The sequence below is a fragment of the Carassius gibelio genome, chromosome A22, assembly GCF_023724105.1.
Source record: "Carassius gibelio isolate Cgi1373 ecotype wild population from Czech Republic chromosome A22, carGib1.2-hapl.c, whole genome shotgun sequence".
Classification (NCBI taxonomy): domain Eukaryota; kingdom Metazoa; phylum Chordata; class Actinopteri; order Cypriniformes; family Cyprinidae; genus Carassius; species Carassius gibelio.
In genome coordinates this window covers 20,640,870-20,663,526 of record NC_068392.1, presented here as the reverse complement: position 1 = coordinate 20,663,526, position 22,657 = coordinate 20,640,870, and the positions used below count along the sequence as shown (strand labels likewise).

The 22,657-nt window shown below is 38.3% G+C and overlaps 1 protein-coding gene across 9 annotated transcripts in view; it reads right to left on the bottom strand.

The window, feature by feature from the left end:
- Positions 1 to 10,570: 10,570 nt before the first annotated feature.
- LOC127943300 (phospholipid-transporting ATPase IF) overlaps positions 10,571 to 22,657 on the bottom strand; it is a 39,135-nt gene continuing 27,048 nt past the window's right edge. For 2 of the 9 annotated variants that reach the window (XM_052539645.1, XM_052539640.1), the window contains 2 exons: positions 19,066 to 19,193; positions 10,571 to 16,126 (listed from right to left, as the gene is read on the bottom strand). In XM_052539645.1, the coding sequence (XP_052395605.1) occupies positions 16,024 to 16,126; positions 19,066 to 19,193 (231 nt within the window). In that variant the 3' untranslated portion in view covers positions 10,571 to 16,023. Of the gene's footprint in view, positions 16,127 to 19,065; positions 19,194 to 20,528; positions 20,615 to 22,657 lie in introns of all 9 variants that reach the window. The other 7 variants (XM_052539647.1, XM_052539644.1, XM_052539646.1 and 4 more) reach the window with 5 other exon arrangements.

Genomic DNA, 22,657 nt, shown 5'->3' with positions numbered 1-22,657 from the left:
ATGCAGTTTTACAAATGCTAGAAACGTGGCTTTCTAAGGAAAGATTGCGATCAAGTAGCACACCTAGGTTCCTAACTGATGACGAAGAATTGACAGAGCAACCATCAAGTCTTAGACAGTGTTCTAGGTTATTACAAGCAGAGTTTTTAGGCCCTATAATTAACACCTCTGTTTTTTCTGAATTTAGCAGTAAGAAATTACTCGTCATCCAATTTTTTATATCGACTATGCATTCCATTCGTTTTTCAAATTGGTGTGTTTCACCAGGCTGCGAGGAAATATAGAGCTGAGTATCATCAGCATAACAGTGAAAGCTAACACCATGTTTCCTGATGATATCTCCCAAGGGTAACATATAAAGCGTGAAGAGTAGCGGCCCTAGTACTGAGCCTTGAGGTACTCCATACTGCACTTGTGATCGATATGATACATCTTCATTCACTGCTATGAACTGATGGCGGTCATATAAGTACGATTTAAACCATGCTAATGCACTTCCACTGATGCCAACAAAGTGTTCAAGTCTATGCAAAAGAATGTTGTGGTCAATTGTGTCAAACGCAGCACTAAGATCCAATAAAACTAATAGAGAGATACACCCACGATAAGAGCAGATCATTTGTAACTCTAAGGAGAACAGTCTCAGTACTATGATACGGTCTAAATCCTGACTGGAAATCCTCACATATACCATTATTCTCTAAGAAGGAATATAATTGTGAGGATACCACCTTTTCTAGTATCTTGGACAGAAAAGGGAGATTCGAGATTGGTCTATAATTAACAAGTTCTCTGGGGTCAAGTTGTGGCTTTTTTATGAGAGGCTTAATAACAGCCAGTTTGAAGGTTTTGGGGACATATCCTAATGACAATGAGGAATTAATAATAGTCAGAAGAGGACCTATGACTTCGGGAAGCACCTCTTTTAAGAGCTTAGATGGTATAGGGTCTAACATACATGTTGTTGGTTTAGATGATTTAACAAGTTTATACAATTCTTCCTCTCCTATAGTAGAGAATGAGTGGAACTGTTCCTCGGGGGGTCTATAGTGCACTGTCTGATATGATACGGTAGCTGACGGCTGAATGGTTGAAATTTTATCTCTAATAGTATCGATTTTAGAAGTAAAGTAGTTCATAAAGTCATTACTGTTGTGGTGTTGGGAAATGTCAACACTTGTTGAGGCTTTATTTTTCGTTAATTTAGCCACTGTATTGAATAAATACCTGGGGTTATGTTTGTTTTCTTCTAAAAGAGAAGAAAAGTAATCAGATCTAGCAGTTTTTAATGCTTTTCTATAGGATATGCTACTTTCCCGCCAAGCAATACGAAATACCTCTAGTTTTGTTTTCCTCCAGCTGCGCTCCATTTTTCGGGCTGCTCTCTTTAGGGTGCGAGTATGCTCATTATACCATGGTGTCAAACTGTTTTCCTTAACCTTCCTTAAGCGTAAAGGAGCAACTGTATTTAAAGTGCTAGAAAAGAGAGAGTCCATAGTTTCTGTTACATCATCAAGTTGTTCTGAGGTTTTGGATATGCTAAGGAATTCGGATACATCAGGAAGATAACTTAAAAAGCAGTCTTTTGTGGTAGAAGTGATGGTTCTTCGATACTTGTAACAAGAAGTAGAATTTACAATTTTGGCTATATGAAGTTTACACAGAACTAAATAATGATCTGAGATATCATTCATTTCAACACTATCAACATCAATTCCATGTGACAGTATTAAATCTAGAGTATGATTTCGACAATGAGTAGGTCCTGAAACATGTTGTCTAACACCAATAGAGTTCAGAATGTCTATAAATGCTGATCCCAATGCATCTTTTTCATTATCGACATAGATATTAAAATCACCAACTATTAAGACTTTATCTGCAGCCAGAACTAACTCGGATGTAAAATCACCAAACTCTTTAATAAAGTCTGTATGGTGCCCTGGTGGCCTGTATACAGTAGCCAGTACAAACATAACAGGGGATTTATCATTAACATTGGTTTCTCTGGATAATGTTATATGAAGCACCATTACTTCAACTAAATGTAAGACAATGTGCTTAGCTTTCAGGTTATTGTTTTTAGTACATTACATAGATGTTTTAAATGGTCTTCTGAATGTAACAAAGTGGTGCATAATAAAACCAAGCCTGACAGTTGTGGTCAGAGATCCTACAAAGACAAAACAACAGGAGTGTGTGGAGCCTTTTACTATAAATTACAGAGCAGGAAAACAACCTGCACAGAACCTTTCTGTAGCTGCCTGTTAAACATGCACAACTTTAAAAATTACTTTAGGAAAAATAGCCAAAAAAAAAAGTCTATTTTAACTTCTAACTTCTATTTTATTCTTCTATTTTTGTTATTTATGAAAAGTCACACTTAATCAATCACTGTATTAAACACAAATACACCTTTATAGTATTTTCATAAGGAAGTAATCACAAATGAACATATACGTTTACGAATCCAAGAGTGCTTATGTGTGCGAATGTGATTTCAAATGAATGATTTATCCACTGAGCGCCAATAAACATATCATTACATCATAATAAAAAAAAAAAAAAAAAAACTTTAAATACTATCAATACTTGCTGTTGTGTAATGATGGTATTTTTATCCAAATGTGTTAAGAACGCAAGTTTAACACGAGTAAAATCTGCATTTACTCATCACCTCAGTTCTCTCAAAATGGCGGATTTCCCTGATGAACCATCAGGTGACAAGGAAGTCGACCGGAAGTTGAAGTCGGCCGGGTGCCGCCATCTTGTAGCAGAACTTCACTTGCGTTAGCATCCCATTGACTCTTATTCATTTTGGCATCACTTTGACAGCGAATAACTTTACATCTGAGGCGTTTAAAGACTCCATTTGTCCATTATTTATTTTTAAAGATACCCGGCAATTTATAAAGGGCTCCATTACCTTCTATGTTACATTATGGCCCCGTAGAAACAGTTTTTGTAAAAATAGGCTAACGATTGCGTCATAACCACTCGACTCTCTGTCGCATTACCGTACAGACAGGAGGAGAAGCTCGCAGACAATTAACTTAATATGGCGTACTGGCGTTACATTTTAAAATACTATACAAAATAATTAATCAGAATACTTACTCCTGCTCACTCACGACAAAGAACTCCCCGCTCAAGCTCGCCGTCTCTGCAAGATTAACGACGGCAGTTTGCACGCACAGCTACTAGAAGATTTACATCTGTCAGACAGGTTGCTGAAGTCGCCAAGCTTCGTTTGAGTCTGCGCGTCAGAAACGGAAGTGCTAAAAAACGGGCTTCACTTGTCTCAATTGAGTTCCAATGGGGTCGCTGTGTCCATTTCTTTTACTGTCTATGTGAACCATCGACAGTAAAAGAAAGTGATGAACTGGCGTTAGCACCCTATTGTTAAGCCCCTCCCCTCGAATGCAGATGAGCCAATAGCAGTAGAGTATCAGTAGCGTGGGGAGCGAAATCAGACAGAGCAAATTGTCCCTAAGCATTCAAACCTGTTTTTATCATAGACAGTAAAAGAAATGGACACAGCGACCCCATTGGATTCAACGGAGACAAGTGAAGTCAATTAGAAGCACCCACTTCCTGGTGGTCGAGCGTACTGCGCAGATTCAAACTGAACTTGATGACATAAATGTCACGTGAGCAACCTGTAAGCCTTCTAATCGCTGTGCCAAGGGAAATCTGAATCACCCACCGAATCTTGCAGACGTGCATAATTGGTGCATGTTTGTCCCGTTGCTTTTATGTACTCTCTATGGGCTTCTCCCTTGACTTTATGCCTCCACATCCCCCTGATTGCCTCATAGACAGTAAAAGATTGCCTGCGAACTTCTCCTCCTGTCTGTACAGTAATTTCTCTACTGTGCAACAGGGAGTCGCTGGTTATGACGCAATTGTTAGCCTATTTTTACAAAAACTGCTTAACGTAATATAAAAGGTAATGGGGCCTTTTATACATTTTCGTGTTTCTATAGAAATAATGTATTTAGAATTTAAACGCCTCAGATGTAAAGTTATTCGCTGTCAAAGTGACACCAAAATGAATGGGAGTCATGCTAACTGCAGGTCGGGGTCCGCTAGCCAATGGCAGCGCCCAGGGGTGCTTCAATAAGGGGTGCTTCAGGGGTGCACCCCCCCCCCCCCCCCCCCCCCCCCCCCCCCCCGGTTTTTATACAGTCTATGATTCAAACCTCAAACCCATCAAATCTCACAAAATGATCAAATGTTTCTTCACACCACACGCTGGTGACGCCTGCTGGTCAGAACTGTGTAAATGCAGCCAAAGCTAAGGGTAAAACTTGCATAAAAACAGCTTTTACAAACCAAATGCAAATGCTTTCTTTTAAGTATATTAAATAATAAAACAATAATAAAAAACACATTAAAATGAAGTGTCTGTATTATGTGGGTCTTTAAAATAATTGTATTTACTTTTGTTTGTTTTATGGAGAGCTTGTATAAACAGGAGTGCATTTCCCAAAACCATGGTTGCTAAGTTAGCTACTTTGTTGGTTGCAATGCAATTTCCCATTGCCAACCATCTAAGTTGCTAACAGGTTAGCAACCATGGTTTTGGGAAACGCACCCCAGGCCAGTACTCATTAAGTATTGAGCAACTCTTTAAGGGTGGGTTTTGACACAAATTTCACGATTGGATTCGATTGTCATTCACCACCTTCCGATTCTTTTCGATTAAATATTGATTATTTTGGATATATATCAGGTAACTTACAGTGCTTGCCAAAATTTCTCAAGGAAACAAAAAACCCTCTCAACTAATGCTGTAAAATATTGATGAAAGTAATTTTTTGAAAAAAAAAAAAAAAAAAAAAACAGAACAGAACAGTAAAAATTATCATGAATATGTTATATAGTGCATATATATTTAGCAAAATACCCCTCTCAACAGTTAATTTTTCTGACTGGCTAAAGATTTCAGCATCACCAGAATATGTTTGTTTCTGAGGTAAATGTGACGTTATGTGTCATTGTTTACAAGTCTTTGCGCAGTTGAAACACTGATTGAGCGATTACATGAGACAGGATACGGATTGTAAAGTTGTACCCTTTCTTTTAACTTACCCTCAGTTGTTCAGTCATGTTTATTTCTGCAGGGGCTGGTGCCAGGAGTCAAGGCATGGCATGATGCATATTATATACCAGCAAGCAGATGCAATCAAAATTTGACCCCCATAAATTGCATAATCATTTTCCCATAAAGAAAACACATGAGGAGTGCCCAGCTGTCGATAGCCAATACTGTATATATATATATACACACACACCCACACACACACATACATACATACAATTTTTTCACGCTATGTTGCTGCCTTATGTTTTTATATAGGCTACATATAAAATACTTTTATTATATGCCCATATAATATATATATTATATGCCTATATATAGGGGTGTAACGATACGCGTATTCGTATTGAACCGTTCGGTACGACGCTTTCGGTTCGGTACGCATTATGTATACCGAACGGTTCGTTGGAGTATTTAATTATATTTGAAAAAAAAAAAAAAAAGAGAGAGAGAGAGAAATATAATGATATGCGTTCAACAAGGTAGCCCAATAACCCAAACAACGTAACAGGCAACGCCCCTGACACTCCCGAAGAAGAAAAAAACACCATCTTATATGTTTATGTTAGGCTACTCAGCAGGCGCTCGCTCACTCAGTACGCGCTGAAGGCTCGTTGCAAAATAGCCAATGCGTTTAACAGACTAGAAATGAGAAGATCCTCCAATAACCAACAGGTCTGGTGTTTGGGTGCACTTTGGATTCCCTTTAAGCTATAATGGTGATGGCAAGAGAGTGGTGGATAAAAAAACAACGGTATGTCGCATCTGCAACATGACAGGGTACACCAGCGGGAATACAAAAAAAAAATAAAAAAAAAATAAAAAAAATAAAAAAACACCAGCGGGAATATCTGGGATATATGCGTCAGTACTATCTGGGAAAAGACGAAAAAAAGGAGAAACATGCACGCAGCAAACTATCCCTGCAGCATTTAGACACTATAGCTTACAGGGAATCCAACCCAAACACCAGACCTGTTGGTTATTTTAGGATCTTATATTTCTGGTCTGTTAAATGCATTAGACATTTTGCAACGAGCCTTCAGCGCGTGCTGAGTGAGCGAGCGCCTTAGGGGCCGTTCACATATCGCTCCTAAAAACGCGTGGAAAACGCTAAGCACGTCTTTCTCCTCCTTTCCAAAGCGCTCGGGCAGAAGCGCTCATGAGGCGTCTGTCTTTGCTAAGCAACAATGACGTGCTCTCTCCATGAGACGCGGAAATTTCAGCGAAGGATAAATGGATTTGCAGCTCTAAAAATCGCTTGCAGTAGCTCTGCTACTAAATTTATTTCAAAATTGCAATCCATATACAACTATGATCAGCTGATCCTTCATCTTGGCTGAGCTCTCAACCTTGTTACGGGAAAGGATGAAGCTGATTGGTTGGTTCTTGTCACATGACCCGCGGTGCGCTTGCAGCATTCTGAAAAGTTGAGATATTTTTACATTTTGCTGTATCTAAAACGTATCGAACCGAACCGAACCGAACCGTGACATCAGTGTATCGTATCGAACCGAACCGTGAATTTTGTGAACCGTTACACCCCTAATATATATATATATATACACACACACACACACACGTACATACATACAATTTTTTCAAGCTATGTTACTGCTTTAGGTTTTTATATAGGCTACATATAAAATACTTTTATTATATGCCCATATAATATATATTATATGCCTATATACCTTTGTATACCTTTACTTACCACATCAATCTACACTCCATAATGGCAAGGCAAAAAAATAATCAAAAAAGCAAACAAACATTTTTTTTAACATCTTTGCAAATTTATTACAAATAAACACCTTTAATGATTCCATTGCATAAGTAATCATACCCTTATCTGGGACAGCTGAACTCTAGCTCAAGGACATACTTATTGTTTGTAGATGTTACAACACATCAGATGAAAAGTTAACCTGTGGCAAATTCAATTGAATGGGTATGATTTGGAAAGACACACACATCTTATTAAAAGGATTTAACAGCTGAAAATGCTTATCAGAGCAATAACCAAGCCCTGAGGTGAAAAACGTCCTGTAGAGCTCAGAAAAAGGTTTGCGTCAAGCCACACATCTGTAGAAGAAAAGCATTCAGAAAAGCATTCTGCTTCATTGAATGGTCACTGAAGCATGTAGTTTCTGTAACCTTTAACAGGAGAAGTTTGAATCCACCAGGACTCTTTCTAGAGCTGGCCTCAAACTGAGCTAGTGATGGAGAAGGGCTTTGGTTAGAGTGGTGAACAAGAACCCGATGGTCACTTTAGTTGAGCTCCATGATCATACGTGGAGATAGAAGGAGGAATCTACAGAAGGAGGAACATCACTGCAACAACCCACCGATCTGGGCTCTAAGGCATTGTGGCCAAATCAATCCTCTCCTAAGTGAAGACGTGAATTTACTAAAAAGCACCTAAAAGACCCTAAGACACCAAGAAACAAAATTCTTTGGTCTGATGAACCTCAATTCTAAGCATTATGTTTGAAGGAAACTAGCTCTGCTTATAATTTGCACAATAGCATCCCAAAAGTAAAGTGTGCTGTGGGGCTGCTTTTCAAAAGAGACCAATTCACCAAAATATTGATATAGTCTTAATGAAAACCCAGTCTCGAGCATTCAGAAGCTCAGAATGGGCAGAAGGTTCACCTTCCAACAGGACAGTGACCTAAACACACAGCAAGAGTAGCTTAGAAACAACTCTGTGAATTTCCTTGAGTGGCCCAGTCACAGGCTGGGGTTGAACTCAATTAAATATTTGTGGAGAAACCTGAAAATGTGTGTCTGCCCTCATCCCACCTTACAGAGCTTGAGAGGTGAGGAGAAGAATGGAAGGTAACTCCCAAATTCTGATGAGCAAAGCTTTTCGTATCATACCCAAAAAGACTTGAGACTGTAAAGGTGCTTCAGCTAAGGTTAAGGTTAAGTTAAGGGTGTGAATACTTATGTGCAAAGTATGCACATATTTCAGTTTTGTTATTTTTTAAGGTAATGTATGAAGTTGTGACAGTTCTCTGTTTTTGCTTTGGAGTGTAGATTGCAGGAACCTGACACTGCAGCTCGGGGACGAGAGTAAGTGTTCATGCACCGATGAACACATACACATTATTTTATAAGTACTTTAGTAACATAAAAAGGACATTATTATTTTGATAACTTTTACTGCTTTAAGATCCATTGAATGATTGTAAAACCAGCTGCTGTAATGGAACACAGGACCGCCATATGGCAATGAAGAGAACCGTGCAGAAAAGCTTCAAGTAATGAATCAATATGTGTATGTATTGAAGGCTTTTTTTCTTCATTGTCCAATAATAAATGTTTAAACTGTATATTCACTCAAAGGAATAGGTTGAAAATTGTCAAACTGTGAATGGCTCCTTTTTACCTTTTTATTTATATAGTGCTTTAAACAAAATACATTGCGTCAAAGCAACTGAACAACATTCATTTGGAAAACAGTGTGTCAATAATGCAAAATAACAGTTAAAGGCAGTTCATCATTTAATTCAGTGATGTCATCTCTGTTCAGTTAAATAGTGTCTGGGCATTTATTTGCAATCAAGTCAATGATATCGCTGTAGATGAAGTGACCCCAACTAAGCAAGCCAGAGGCGACAGCGGCAAGGAACCGAAACTCCATCGGTGACAGAATGGAGAAAAAAACCTTGGGAGAAACCAGGCTCAGTTGGGGGTCAGTTCTCCTCTGACCAGACGAAACCAGTAGTTCAATTCCAGGCTGCAGCAAAGTCAGATTGTGCAGATTTCCTCCTCCACAACAGCTCTAATCTCAATGATCCTTTTAATTGCTTTTACATATTCAAGATTAATCCATTGCTTTAGTAATATATTCACATAAATTAGAAGATTTTGTTAAGGTCAGTGGTCACCAATCTTGATTTAAGCTTTTGAGGTCATTAGCATCCTGTAATAATTGATTTGATAAGATTCTTGACTAAAGGTTAAACAAGAATATTATTATGAATGCTTATTATTAAATGGCTCACACAGTCATTCTTCAACATATGAGAACTACAAGAACATTCTCTTGAAATAGAAACAGTTTTTCTGCATTATATATGAGCACTAATGAGAAACCATTGATCATTGTGAAGGATGTCAGCATAACAATCCTTAAATAGATTCACACTGCAAGGCCTGCAGAGAGTCTCATGAAGAAATGTCACCCAGAGGAGATGCAGCACTTTATTATTTCTTTAGCTGAAGTGGCATATTAATTACAAATGAAGTATTAAGGTAATTAAGGTCTTTCGAGTTAAATCAAAAAGTATACAGTAGCATGGTTGTTTGAGATTTCACATGAACCATGCATTGAACTTTCATGAATGTCTGTTTTTTTTTTTTTTTTGTTAGCCCGTCAGCTGGAGCTACCTGTGGTGCTCTGTCAATGGAGTTCAGTCCCGACCCAATGCAGGATCTGGTGCATCCCAAATCCTAGGTCAGTGTCAAACGGCAATACCAAACCCTAATATACATTTAAGACAAATTAATGACAAGGTAGTGTTTTTTTGTTTTCATATTGTCCAAGTACATACATGTAAGTACTTATAATGCAAAGAGTTTTATTATATATAAGACAAATAATGATGGTTCAGGGTCAGTTTAAAACTGCTATTCTATCAGAAACTGATTGAAAATTCATTACTCATTACAAGATCTTAAGCATTACTAATTAATTTGGACTTGAGATTTCAGACTAAAATTTCTTGTAGTTTTGCCATTTGATTTGTGATGTTTTCTCTGAAATGAAACTTTATTGTTTATCTGAGTAAACAGTTATTTTCCACATTGAGTTACTGCTGTCACCTGTAACATTCAGTCCCTGTGGTTATTTTGCAGATTGTCATCGTTTGGAGGATGAAGATGGGTTTGTTGGCCCCATTTTCCATCTTATTTGCTGGGTTGATTTTCCGGGTTAACCTCTGGATGACTGTGGACTGGAGTGCATCTCCCATTAAACATATTTGCAAGTATTTGCATTTTAACAAAACCAAACCACTGAAGTATACAGAGAAAACAGTGATCACAAGTCGTTTTAAAGAGTAGCTGCAAACATTTGTTCTGCCAGAGCCACACTTGAATATAAAAAAAAAAAAAGCTATTGGGAATTACTGCTTAGCAGATTTGCCAATGGTTAACATTGGTCATAATTACACTTAAATAAAAATAAAAGAAAGAGAGTTGGTATGGGATTTACTTGTGAAAATAACTAGAAATTAACTTTTTTCAAAGTAACTCATTGAAGTTAACATGAAATTTGAAAGTAGAAAGACTGAAATAGTATTTTATTTTATTGAACCATACTCCATAAAATCTGACTCCTAACAGCCACCCGGGTCATGGCACCAGATTTCATCCGATACCTGTGAGATTGCTGATACCCTTGCAGCAACTGTACAAAAACTGAAATGTGGAATACCAGTAATCATAATAAAACACTAGATTTTATAAAGATATTTATTCTGCAAATAGAACTTTCATAAACATCAGCAATGAAACATATTCACTGTAAGGAGAGTACAATTAAAAGAACATGTTTACACAAAAAAGATGAAACCGCAACATGGATGACTGACATCACAGCTAGATCAGGTATTTCCAGTCTAGATTGAGTCTTATTGCTAATGTCTCTGAGTAACAAATGACATACTGCATTGCTATATAATTCAAGACAATACATTATACAGCAAAGCACCTCTGCCGTTCAACACAAGATATGAAATAGTAATGATCAGCGGTCAGGAGTCATTTTGGGTTTGAATTTTGATATGAAAAGAGTGATATACCAATAAAAAACTAGATAGAATAAGTACCAAAATAGAGGAAACCAAAATTCATAACGTAACCATACTTCATAAAAATAAAAAAATCGGACTTCCAACTTCCACAGGGTCACGGCACCAGATTCCAACTGATACCTGTGAGATCCAGGGCATCAAGGTCTTTGCATCAAAACTAAAGAAAAAACCCCAAGACTAGACTCCTCAAATCAGGAGCATTTAGGTCCAGTTGACGTAGTCCTCTTTTACACGGTTATTGAGACAGATTGACCCAAGTGTAGCATGCAGTCTGATATCATAAACTTCAATATAGTTGATCTAAGCAAGTTTAAAACGGTTGTCTCAATGCTCCGGCCTTACAATATCCCACGGCCCATGTAGGATGAATTTCATTCCTTTTACTCTGACTATACCCTCATACGTGATTAAATACACACACACGTCCACACGCAAATTAAAAAATAATCAAAACAAAACAGCTTTGACAAGTGGTTAGCAACACAAGCAGAAAAACACGGAACACAGCAACAATGATAAATTAACCGTTGACAATGGTTAGAGATGACAACATAGCATGTGCAAGACAGGAAAACAAGAAATTATATGCAGGCACATGGCAGATGGAGGTTAAAGTGATCGAGTTCAAGGATGATATGTGAGTTTTCAATCAAGTACTCCATCGCGACATTCTTGCATCATGATAATTCTGTACGAACCACAACTCAGGCTGGGTGTACAGGTAGGCATCTAAGGATAGGAGGCTACAGGTTTGTGAGCTAGCGCTACATGGCACTCACATTTAATACCTTGAAAATCAGGCAATTAAAAGGGAAAATTATGGCTTCAAAAAGACCCCCTCGTTTTCCTCAGGAAAGAAGGTGGTTCTTTGCGTACAGTTCCGTGGGTTTGCTAGCAGCAGAAACTCAAGACACACAAATCCTTTGGTTTTTGCTGGAGCCACTGCCTGTCCCTGGTTGCTGATCACATGTGACATGATGCTCTGATTAACAGAGAATCTAAAGTGTGACAGTCGGGCTGGTGACTGGGCACGGGCAGGGGGACGGGGTAAAGGTCAGACATCTCCACACTCTACGAGCGGATCCTTTTTGGGCTGGTGCATTAACAATGAGAGACCTCCATGGGCGAGAGCGTCAGGATGCTCCGGTCGTTGGAAAAGAAGGTGTCCGAGTCACTCAAAGATCTGGAAGGATCAAGGAAATTGCGAACAGTGAGGGGGACAGTGGGGACAGTTTGGAGGTGTCAATTCAAAGCTGCTCGACAATCTGACTGACTGAGAGGAACGTTCAGGACCAGTGTGGGACCTCAATACTAGGGATGCACTATATATATATCAGATTTTAGGGCTATCAGTTTGATTAATATGAATTTCTCCCCCCAAATTAAAACATTATGAAAGTAATATATAGTTTTTCTATTTAGATATATATATATATATATATATATATATATATATATATATATATATATATATATATATATATATATATATATATATATATATATATATATATATATATATATATATATATATATATTTGTAATTGTAAGTATAGATGGTATAAAACATCTGCTAATCATTAACTTGTACTATGACTATATCCATGCTTCAACCAAACATTTTATTTTGCGGATAAAACTGTGAATTTATTAAAAAATATATATATTTTTGGCTATTAATTCTTACTATATCTAATAACATATCCTTAAAAGGATAGTTCACCTGAGAATGAAAATTGTGTGATCACTTACTCACCCTCATGTCATTCCAAACCCATAAGACACAGATAAATATGTTTTAGTAAAATAATTTGGTCCTTCCATTCAAAGTCCATTACACCAAAATTTGAATGCTTCAAAAGTTTAAGACATAATCTAAAAACTGACCAAGACACATAAAGCACATCGAATATGGTAAACATCTTAAAGCTTAAACATGCTTATTTGAAGAGTGAGAACCAATGAGGTTTGTTCTCAAAGATGGCACAAGCACTGTTGAGATTTTGTTTGATTCACTTTTTGAAGCAACAACATTTTGGTTGAACATGCATTTAATGGAGTGTAAGAAATATCTCCAGTTTAAACAAAATCTTTACATTTGATTTGAATATGACCAAAAATATTTCTGGTTTGGATTAACATGAATAAAAAGGGTGAATAACTAATTACATTTTTCATTTTTGTCTGAACAATCCCTTTAATGGGCCTTAATGACTTCATTCTCCAGGAAGTGACATCATATATGTGGAAAAACTTCAGCACAAACCTCACTATTATCAACAGATTTGATAAACTATTGGTTGTGGCATTATTTGGCTTGTCTCACTTTAAAAATGTATTAATTCAAATATATAATTTCAAATAATGATTAAAAGAGATTAAAATGAACTTTAATTTGACACCTCACTAAGAAATATCTCATTTTAGCTCTTTATTTCCATCCTATAAGGTTCCATAATGTTAAAAGTCTTGGGATTGGGTTATTAATTATTGGGCTACCAGAGTATATTCCTGAATATCTGTGCATCCCTTATAAATCTCTCTTTAACTAACAAACTCTTTGTGTATGAAGATTAGCAAGCAGCAGTCAGAGTCAAAGCCAATGGAGAAATAGATGAGTGTGCATTAGTACAAGATGGGTTAATGTGCATGGTTGCAGAAAATAAACAAATACAAACACAACATCCTTCCACAGGCTTGACATTCACATAGACTACATTCGTATGAAAGTATTAACCTTTTCCTAGCCAGAATATGTTGGGTATGGCACCCTATATGTGAAAAAGATCATTTACGTATTAATTCGTAACATAAATCTATTGCTTGTAGAAAAATATGTGTATATAGGTTTATAAAATGTATATTATATTGGTAAACAGTGGAATTAAGCAGCCCTTGAGGATCTAAGCCGTTCCAAAGCTGTATTCCTCAAACGCCAGATCTGCTACTCTTGAACACCACAGGGCATTGTCTTCATCCAATGGACTAACCCATTAAAGTACAGCCATATTACAAATAGATCCATGCTATATATATATATATATACACACATATATATATATATATATATATAAGATAAAGAATACATTGATAGCTACAGTAATGCGACTATCTTTGGATATAAAGAAGTGGTAGAGGGCAAATGTAAATGTTAAAGATGAAGACAACCGTTTTAAGACCTTGAAGAGGTAAAAAGTTTAAATCAGAGTGTATATTTGCATTTATATGGTATATGCAGCTTACTGGCTTCATACGGTAATAAACAATCTCCTTCACTGTCTAAAGCAGTGGTTCTCAACTGGTTTTGCTTAGGGACCCGGATTTTGTTGTTGATATCACATGTGTTGCCCCAGTGTGCCAAGTGATCTAAGTGCACTGAAAAAAATGGTCAAGGTCAAAGAAAAACTAATACATTGTTTGTTTTTCTCACTGTTGGCATCTGCCTATTAAAAGATACTTGTGTGTTTTTTATGGCCCAAGCACCAAAGTACTACTTCGAACTCGTCTGATTTTAACTGAAATAGGCTTAGATAATCTTCAGACCATGCTGGCCAGCTTTTTGATAAAACTAACCATTCTACCTAAAGAAAAAATCTACCTAAACTGTTGGTTTGATTTACACCAAAACTGGCTAAGATCATCTTCCAACCAAGCCAGCAGAAATCGGCTCCAATTTGAGATGAGGATCTTTTGACCTATTTTTCAAATTTAAATGTAGCAACGTGATGTATTTTTGCCTCATTACCCACCAGCTGAGAACCACTGATCTGAAAACACATGGCAGAAAAACAGTACAGATCATTGATGAATGCAACAACATACATGTAATCGTTTAGATGCTTCATTTGAAATCGTAAAGACGGAGACAAAAAAATGGTAAATGAACAGCGATAAAGCGAGTAAGGTGTTTAGTAATACTCTGGGAGGACGCACACACTCTCTGGGATTTGCCCACCAGTTTAACACACTGAATATGAAACGCTGCCATCATGCTATTAGACAGACTGATTTTGACTTCCATGAGGCTCCAAGTTTAACGTAACCAAAAAAGATGAACGAAAACAATCAAGAATCCTCTTGGAGACTACAGTAAGACCCCTATGTGGTCCCCTGTTGAGTTTTTCTTTTTGATAAATGGGCCGATCACAGCTACCATCGGCCAGCCAAAGCAGAAGCCTTCTCTAGTACCCTGCGCTTCAATGGCAGTGTTCTAGCCATTAAACTGGAACAGGAGTCTTATATTTAGCGAGACCAGGTCTCCGTGTACTCATCTCAACACTGTGGAGTAGTTTTGGAAGCGCCCTGCTTCCCAAAGTGCGGATGCCAATAGTCAAAACGATTACGTGAAAACTAGGATTTACGTTAGGCTTAGGAGTGCATTACGGTCGCATGCCATCACAAACCCCTCCACAGAGAGGCACACACGCAAGGCAAAGACTAGGACGCAGATTCCAACACACACTTGAACAGGGATGCAACGTCTCAGAACACATAATGACAGGATGTTCCATGGATCAAGTCAGACAGTCCAACATTCCACGAGCAAATACTTGCATAAATTGGTGCTACAAACGTTTGCTTTGCTAATAACTGATGTCTGAGAATGAGGATGACAAGACACAGCTTCATCGATTATGGACTCATATGGAGGCACAAGATCTTCAGCAGAGAACATTAATCTGCCACATAGAGAAAAGACACGATAAGCGACACCAGCAAAGAAGGACGCACCTCGAAAGAAGGTGAAGACGATGAAAGACAAAGACAATGGGTTGGAAGGGTTGATTCAAAGTAACCTCATGGCATTGTTTTTTTTACACTTCCTTGTATACGTATGTGCCTGGAGCATCCCAGGTAATGAAGCTCACTTGAACTTCTAGCTAATCTTTGTAAAATTAAAGGCAAATGAATTCACCCGTTCCGGTCTTAAATTCTACATTGTAATCATTAGGGAATGCTTTGAGTGCACTGGCGGCCCTCACTCGTCCAGGGCCGCGGGCTCGTCGTGCTCCAGCTTGTAGGAGATGTGTTTACAGCAGAGGTTAGAGAGAGAGAGGTCACACCTGGTGGCCCGAGCGGGGTCACAGCGGGCCATCATTCGCTCCACCAGCCGGCCCAGCCGTGAGCAGACGTTCTGCCCCTCCGAGGAACAGCACATGGAGTCCACGCATCCGATGCCCTGGTAGTCCTCAATAAACTGGAAAAAGAAAGAGTGATGTCAGCCAGAGCACGAAAGAGATGAAACCAAACGGTTCCCAACAAACACCTTCAATCTTCACTGATTTGATGTCCATATTGGGCAATGACTAGATGTCTTAATACTTTGTCATATTGGATACTCTTTACATATCAACATTAATATGTATTATTCGTTCTGTATTTTACAAAAGCACTTCCACAAAAAGGGCACAAAATTGGGTTTGAAACTGAAGGGGTTTAAAAGGGCCTTGCTCTTTATTTTGTAATAAACATTTATTATTGTTTGAAGTCTCCAGTAGTTTGTCATTTCTCTTTTAACTGTGAAACAAAGGCACAGACCAGTATTGCCACCATGTAGACCATGTAATGAAAAGAAATCAAGGCACATGCACAAGCGCCTGCAGATTATGAGTGGACAGCTGAGCACGTACAGTATGCACCTATGGTAAAAACCAAAGTATACATTGGTAAGTGACGGTGAGGTGATTGGAAAGAGATTTCCATGCATAACGTACAGATTTCACTTAAAGAATGAAATTCGATGTAGATTATTTCCATTGCACATTGTTGTTTTATAGATATGTTGCTTCTGACCATATAAAAATAGATCATTCCACCACAATGGAGTTGCAGATTAGGCTTTATGAAGAGATCACACAGTGGCTACATAATTTGGTCTGTAGTTAGTGATAAGTAATAGTGCACCAATTTGTACCCAATTTGAGGAAAAGGCCACATGTTCAAATAAGATAAATGTTTAATAACACCTAAACAGTGTCTCAAACACAGGACATCTGGTCATACCAATAATGAGAGACATAGATTGAACTCAAATCATAAATGCAGTGCATGGTTTTACATATAAAAACAGTGGCAGAGCCAGAGGAGTCTCCACGGTGGCACTGGACATCCCTGACATCTGATTGGCCACCCCAAAATTGAATATGCCAATATTACATTTTCTTTGTTTAATTGTATTTAAAGAAGCATTTATTTTAGCCTCAAAGTCAAACTCAAGGATGTGCTGCATCATTACTTTTCTAACGATAGAGGTCCCTGTAGAGTTCAGTTTAGAAAAACTGAGGAAAATAACAAACTTAATGGCAGGCTTGTTAATTATTCCTGAATAATTCTCACTCCAGGTTGAACTCAGAAGTTGGCAGCCCTGTTTGAAGTAAGCTGAAGTTTTAGGTTTCCTGATCAAAATTATGCTAATTCACTGTATAAGTTAATTTTAGATCTTTTACTCCAACTGCTGATTGATCAGTTGATAGAAATAAGAGAAAGTTTCACTAGACTAACATTTATAGTTAGGTAGGAATGTATAGCTAATGTGGGGTTATGTGAAGTAATCCGCAATCGTATTACAATTAGGATTTATTCATGATCTTTAATGCCAGTTTGGAGTTATACACTGATTTTCTGTCATGGTCTATGGACCCCCTGAATTAGCCTTGGCCACCCATGTATACAACTCTAGCTCCGCCAATGTACAAAACATGAGATCCTGGATTGGAATGAGACAAGGAATGAGACAATGAATGACCATAACATGAATATATTAGAGTGATAAATGATGCTGGCTCTTCAGAACAACAGACATCCTTGAACTCCACAGAAATTACAGTTCCCTTTAACTCAATATCCAATTACTAAGACGACGCTAAAGACCTCCATGTTAAATTACAGCCCCAGTGCTACAACAAGACTTAGTTCAAATCAGATTCCCAATCAAATGCACTCAAAAACCAACCAAGGAGGAAAAACAGTGAATGCAGCCAGAATTAAGGAAGTCAATTCTTTGATCTCTCTCAGGCAACCTGACTAGGCATTATGCAAACTACCAATATTAACATGAAACCCCTCTGGACTCACTTCAGCATGCCTTGCAGAATCAGTCTTGAGACCGATGTGTTTGTTGACTAATGGATAAATGAGGACTTTAGGTGCACACTTCGTCCTAGCAATCTACAAAGATGCTTAACAAATGCACAACTAGCCTTCACAAATACTGTGAATTATATTAGCAGACTCTCTCCAACACTTCAGTCACACCACAAATACAGTCCATGTTTCCTTGATGTTTGGTTAACCCGAGTTCGACCATGTGCTGGGTTAATGATTTAGCTATTACGACATGGACCTTGGCAGTTCTGCTAAAAAAAAAAAAAAAAATCAATATTAGCAGGAACTTGCAGAAAGATGAAATGCTGCATGGCTTCAGTTGGGTCCTGTAACTGTAAATAAAGAGGCAGTTCAAGTTTAATGTGCCGTTCTAATCAACAGCAGAACTGTCCAGTAATTGCTAGAGGCATTGACTAATTAACCAAAGAAATAATCGACAGATCAATAGATTTTCCAAATAAGTGTTGGTTTGCAGCCCTGCACTGCTAGTTTGGTTTATGCATCATTAATTCAGTAAGTTCAGTTGTAGAATGCAGTTGCCACTTGTTCAATAAAAACCATACCCTGAAGAAAATAAAGTACTCAGGAGTGGAGTGACAACCATATTCGCCTGCAGTGTGTACACAGCCATAGTAAGAAAAAAACATCTTATTTTATAACCAATGACCTGCATCATAAGTGTTACTAGCAACCATTAGCGAATCACAGAGCTGTCAGTAACTGTTCATCATTTATGATGGAAAAAGAGCAGCTCATTCACCTGATGATTGATGAAAACACAAACAAATGTTTGTCACATTATACACAAACACAGGGACAGTGATGGAGATGATTGTGGGGAAAGAACAATAGATAAAGATGATTAAGATGACATGACATGCGACTGGATGGTCATGTAACGGACAAAGACTCATGCCACTCAGATCAGCCCTCGCTCCTGGTGACATCACGAGGAGAGCTAGTGTCACATGACAGGATGAGAGGGTCATGGCGGTCACGTACTGTACACAGCCTGATGGGGAAGAGCACTACCTAGGGGAAGGGTGGGGCTGCACCAGAGGTGGAGGAAAAGCAGCGATCAGTGGCCGATTGTCCTCCCCTCTGCTCCCGATTTCAGCAGTGTCATATTCTGAGCTGACTGAAACCTTATCCGCTTCCATCTGGAGGGACAAAACAGCGCGGTAAGTCTCCCAAACGGATGAAAACAGCAGAGAGGTGAACGAGCATGAAACTGGCCCATGTCCACTGCCAGAAAACACTTCTGAATCTGAAGGCTCTGTTCCAAAACCTAGTGAGCTGCCTACGTAGACAGCATTTTAAAACATTGTGGACATGCTGATGTGAAGTCTGTTCCAAAAGGTGAAGAAAGATTCGCAGAGCAAGCTAACTCCTGCAAGAAACGGTTATAATTATAAAAATAGATCGACTATGATTATAATGTACTATTTTAACCAATATTTGTTTGTGCTCCCTATATATTGAATGTGATGTCACATTTACCACTGCTCTGCAAAATTTTGCATATGACAATAAGCCGAAACGAAAGTGGAAAAATACAGTGCAAGATATGGGAATAATGACGATCAAATAAACATCCAAAGCTATTCAAACCAACCCTAAAGAACTGCTTGCCACACTGCCTATTTTTAAATGAATAATTTCATAACATAAATTATACAAAAATGGTTGGGTAGACACCAGCAGAATGAATGTCTTGTCCATTTTGGATCTTTGGTTTCCAAACTTGGGCTTTCAATAAGAGCCCTAGTGTGAAAATGTCCTGAAGTCTTAAAATGCTTTAAAGAAACCAACCAAATAAAACAAAAAGTCACAAGCATGAGGCCTCATGGGAAAAGAGTGGCAATCACATTTCTAAATCTCTACTGAATATACAGGACTCTTTCTTTCATTCACCATGGTTGACATAATAGCAATGTTTTGGCAGCTTGTGGCTGTAAAACAAACACATGGAGGCCAACCGTTGGCTAAAAAACCCTAAAACAACAATTCTTTCATTTGTATACTGCCTTAGAAGCTAGAGCAGGAAGTAGACAGGAAGACAGGTCAATAGGTTTTGGAACAAAGCGAATAGTTAAAAAAAAAAAAAATGTACAAGCCCAACATCAAAGATCTTTTTTCGTTTTTGATTTTAAAGCTGAATTTCCAGAAAGTCAAATTCAGATTTTAAGAAAGCCTTTTCACTGATGTCTGGCTGGAGCTGGACTGGAGATCATTTTCTCTGCTCGTCGGTGGAGACTACAAACAGTGGTTTTGGGAACATGCAGTCCGGATAAACATTTTCAGAAAAAGAAACTCATTAAAAGGCTTCCCAACGCTAGCTGTGAGCTCAAGCTCATGCTGTACGCCGTCTGCTTTAAATCTGACCTACACAATCATGCACTTGCAGGTACGGGTTACGCATGCAGGGTGGTCTGTTAAAGCACGTCAGCTGTTCTTCCTCCACATGCAGTGTGAGGGTGTCTCTCCTACTCTACCTAATCCTGCCCAGCTGATTCTTGGCTCTGGACAGAGGCTGAAGTGCGATGAAGTCATCACCTATAGCCACGCGGTTGATGTACATCTACAGAACACACAGAGAGTCAGTAAAGAGGAAGAGTCACATGTGCAGTTATACACACTCACGCAGTACACCACTATCCACTCACCACACACATTCAGACATGACAGAGACAGGAAACAGGAAACAAGCAGCAGACGCAGAGAGAATGCGCTTTGAAACTATCGGGTGTCATTCGCAGGGCAACGTGTGCTGACGCCACACAAGCGTACTGCATCAACTTCAGCTACCACCTCGCTTGGACATGCAGAAAAAGATGTGAATGTAAGGATTGAAAAGTAGAAAATAAGTGTTGTAATTCTCCTGTGAAGGGTTAGATGCGAATAAAGGGTGGAGCTGACAGCTTTATGTTCAAATCCCAGCTCATCGTCCTCTCTTTTTTGTGATGCTATGAACTATCCTATCCAAATAAAGGCAAAAATGGAGAGAATACACTGGAGGGAAAAACTGGAGAATACAAATTTGATATTTGGCTAAACTATATTCATATATACTCTCTCATTTGGCACAAAACCAAATATTTCAAATATGCAAAACCAATTATTAAGCTGACATTTGTTGGTTAACTATGATTTGTTTAATCAACAAAGCTTAGCATTTCACTCAACTTTTCATTTGCGAAAATGGCATTCAATGGCATTTTGGCATTCAATCCCCAATGGTACTCAGTCCTATGTAAGACAATAACCAAAAAATAAACTATAAAACTACCCACACCCCAAATTGTGAACTTATGAAATTATTTTTAAACTAGCTTAGCTTTTGGTGTTTGATTTTTCGCATCTCAACAGAAAGGCCAGCGCATAATTAAGAGCGTTTCTGGTTTTAAGTGCCTGACATAATTCAAGCAGAATGGAAGAACAAACAGGTGTAATAATCTGGACTGCTAAAACTAAATCCTGTATTATTCATGCCAGGCCAGCAGATGGCGATGGCACTTTGTAAATCAAGGGCCCTATCAGACACCCGGCGAATTGCGGCGACTGCACTATAGACCAACTCAAACCTAGTCTGGCGCAATATTTCTTTGATATTTAAAGAGCGTGTTAGTAATATGCACTTATAGGCGGGTGCACGACACCCGAACTGAACATGTGAAACGCACATTGTCCACATTTCCACAAATTCATGTTTTTTTTTTTTTTTCTAGTTTACACAGAGATGATAACAATATAATTTTCAAAAATGTGCACTTCAAAACCCGTTTTCAAAAGTTTGTATTTTCAGGCCATTGTGTAAATGATTGGGCAAAATGGCATTTTAAAAAACATCAAGCCGCCACTGGTTCATAATGATAGCATAATAGACGGGTGTGCTTTGGGGCTCCGGTTTCTTTTGTGGGTTAATTTAAGGTTAATTTCTCTCACTCAGTCCACTGAGATTAGACACAAGAACTGTAGAGCTGGTTCAAATATATCCAACATCCCTATGATCAGATGATTGGATCAAACTTTAATATTCCCCCGAGTGAAAAACTTAGTTAAAAGCATTCCAGGGCCTTTATAGTAGCACCAAACTAATTCAGTAGACTGGAACTCTGGGAGCTTACACGCCATTGTTTTTATTAACAATATAAATATTTAACTTTTTAAATAAATGTGCTCTACAGAACATTAAAGAATCATGAAATATCAGTGGAGTTGGTGAACTACAGAAAGTTTAGTACTAATCTAGTTTCGCGTAGCCAGATCTACAGACTGACGGCTGAACTTCTGGAATCCATAGCAGCTTTCTTTAGCCAAGCCCCGCCCACAAAGCGGTTTGACCGACACGTCAAACAACCAATCACAGTTCGTTTCAGTCTCCAGGACGTTTCGAGGAATGGAAATGTCGCCACAATAACGGTGTTAACACGTGTATGTAAAACTCTGACATATTTTAAAGATTCTGTGCCGCGAACTTAAAATATTTCACATACTTTTGAGAGTCTAGTGTTTTGATAAGCCCATATTCATCAGACATTTAGACAACGGTCCGTGGACATCACGTCTGAGGCTGAGACTAGTACTTATGTCACTTAGTTTACTTTAGTACCCTGTCAGAAAC